Source organism: Protopterus annectens, chromosome 17.part0 (genome assembly GCF_019279795.1).
Source record: "Protopterus annectens isolate FY-2018-M chromosome 17.part0, PAN1.0, whole genome shotgun sequence".
Classification (NCBI taxonomy): domain Eukaryota; kingdom Metazoa; phylum Chordata; order Ceratodontiformes; family Protopteridae; genus Protopterus; species Protopterus annectens.
Window position 1 is genome coordinate 532,521,229 of NC_056751.1, and position 2,670 is coordinate 532,523,898.

At 39.6% G+C, this 2,670-nt stretch overlaps 1 protein-coding gene across 1 annotated transcript in view; it reads left to right on the forward strand.

The window, feature by feature from the left end:
* The first annotated feature begins 1,504 nt into the window (after nucleotides 1-1,504).
* LOC122791451 (apoptosis regulator BAX-like) overlaps nucleotides 1,505-2,670 on the forward strand; it is a 565,868-nt gene continuing 564,702 nt past the window's right edge. The window contains exon 1 of the mRNA XM_044059196.1: nucleotides 1,505-1,661. Coding sequence (XP_043915131.1) covers nucleotides 1,562-1,661 — 100 coding nt within the window. The 5' untranslated portion in view covers nucleotides 1,505-1,561. The remainder of the gene's footprint in view (nucleotides 1,662-2,670) is intronic.

Sequence of the window (2,670 nt, forward strand, 5' to 3'; positions counted from 1 at the left end):
TGAATAGTATTAGTGAAGAAGGAATTAAAGTCATTGGCTGTTTGTAAGGGGTTCTCTGGGTTACAGTCCTGAGGGTTAGGTGTTATGGATTGGCCTGGAGATAAAAGATAATTAATAATGGACCAAATTTTTTTTGGTTCCTTTTTGGAGGTTTGTTGTAATTGAAGGTAATAATTCTTTTTGTCTATTAGGATGGCTTTTTTTGTACTATTTCTAAGTTCTCGGAAATTTTGGTGGTCAGTTGGATTCTTCGTGGTACACCATTTGGTCCAAGATTTGTTTCCGAGGATGATTTTTTGCCTAGTATTGTTGGTCAGCCAGGGTGCTGCTTTAGCTTTGGTTCTAATAGTGCGATTAGGAGCATAATGGTCAAGGATAGATAAGAATGTTGAATTAAAATATTCTACTGCTTCATTAAGAGGGAGATATTTTAGTGGGGACCAATTACATTGTAATAATTCAGCTAGAAAATCTTCAGAGTTAAAATGCTTTTTTGAACGTAGTGTTCTGTATATGGTAGGTAAAATTAGGTTGGTTTTATGCCTAATGACATAAGTAGGTGAGTGGTCACTTAGATTATCTGGGAGAGTACCTGATTTGTCCCTGTTTATTTCTAAATTTATCTCCGATTTGTTGAGAATGTAATAAACAGTCCAGGTGTAAGTAGTATGCCTCTCAACCTCTTAGCACAAGAAATCTGGACAAACCCTAAAAGAAAGGGGAGACAAAGGCCCCCCAAAAAGGGATATGTCATAAATATTGTTCTTACAGACTTAGAAAGTTGCTAGAATAGCAGCATTTGTCGTAGGCCCCCAAAATAGGGATATGTAATGTTATAAATATTGTTCTGACAGACTTAGAAAACCCACGGTGGTGGTGCTGCGGTAGCGTTGTTACCTCACACAGTAAGACGTTGTCCGGTTCGATTCTCACTTAGACCGTCTTCTGCATGGAGACGTGTGAATGGGCATACCTTCGTTGAAGGTTGTGCGTCAGAGCTGTTAACTCCGCACGTAAAAATCAACTACCAATCATTAGCGGACCGGAGTTCTGCTGTGGCGTCCCCTAACTGTGGTAAAAGCCGAAAGACACAAACAGCCTTAGAAAGTTGCTAGAATAACAGCATTTGTCATAGCATGTATTTTCTGAAGGAAATGAAGTCTGAAACTCAGATGTAAGAGATTTAGTTATTTCAATCCCCCTGAATTTGCCAGAAAACCACAAATTTATGAGGAATCGGCCAAAAATCTGGGCGGTCGAGAAGTATGAGTCTGGCATTCGCAAGTTAAAAATGAAGTGACGTCCGTATGATGTAACTTTGCAACAAGCATGATATATTATAATAATACTATCTTTTGAGGTAAAAATTATAAAACAACTACGGAATAAAGAATTTATTAAAGCAGCTACATATACACAGTTTGAAACGTATATTATATGCGACTGAAGAAATCTAAGGATGCGCGTTTTCTTTATCTCATACGTTTTATATGATGTAATGGCTTGTCACGCCTCGTTTTCAGGGGCGCATGTTGTGAAGCGGTACGGCGCACAATTCAGAATGGCTTCGTCGGGAGATGGACGTATTGGGGATGTTGATGGTGCTGGCGATCAGGCAGACTGCGGTGCTTGTACTAGTGAGCCCAGGAATACGAAGTCAGGTATGGGATTTTAGAGCACTGGGATGGTAGTGACGCCAAAGCAAGGTTTATAGAAGACAAGTCCGGGCATGGACTTCAGAGCACGTATTCCTTCTACCGGTTAGTAGTAGTGTTTGTAAGTCGAGACAACACTTAAGTCATCACCATTTGTTGTCACTACGGTTTAGTGGTCCACCAGCTGGTGACGAGGAACTTTTATGGGCTCATGCTTCGTTTGTACAGTCTAAATAAAGAAACATTTCAGAATAGATCGAGGATTTAAATTGTAGGGTAGCACACGCTTAACATTGATTTTTAATAAGTGACTGCTATAACGTCGATTGTTTTTATGTGAATATTCGCAAAAAACTATATTGTTAGTAAAGGTGGTATTTCAGCACCTTTTGCTGGACATGTCAGAGCTCTGACAGTCCCCACCCTGCTTCTTCCTGTCTTGGTCTCACTGCTTCATTTGTAGAGAATGTGAAAGTATCTGTGCAAAATACACCGGTGCCACCACCTGCCTTGATGCGAGAAACTTAAGGCATTGAGTGTTGGCACCATTGTTGTTTTAGGGGGAATTTTACGTGGGCTTTGTTGCGGGGCTGCCCTCACTCAGTGATCGACTGCCGACCCGTAGACTTTTTTTGTTGTTGTTGTTTTTTGCTGGTCCTGTGTTGTTAACCTGCTGGTATAAGGACAGCGTCTGTCCGGAAGGGTTGCCACATTTTCAAATACCCAAAGTGGGACATTTTTTGTAGAAATATGATATTTTGCAGGACAGAATATACCCACGGCTAGCGCAAAGGGTAGAACCTCACTTTTTGCCAAAATAATAGCTTATTTTTGAAGCTTTTACATTGTTTATGCTTTTTCAGATAATGTTTGTGTTTCAGATACAAAATAACTTTTATGTAGCTATTAAAGAAAACTTAAGAAATATATTTTGTCTTAAAATCTCAGGGTATTTGCCATATAGTTTTTTAATTTTTTTTGCAGGACACAATTGCCAGAGACACAATTGTCCAAC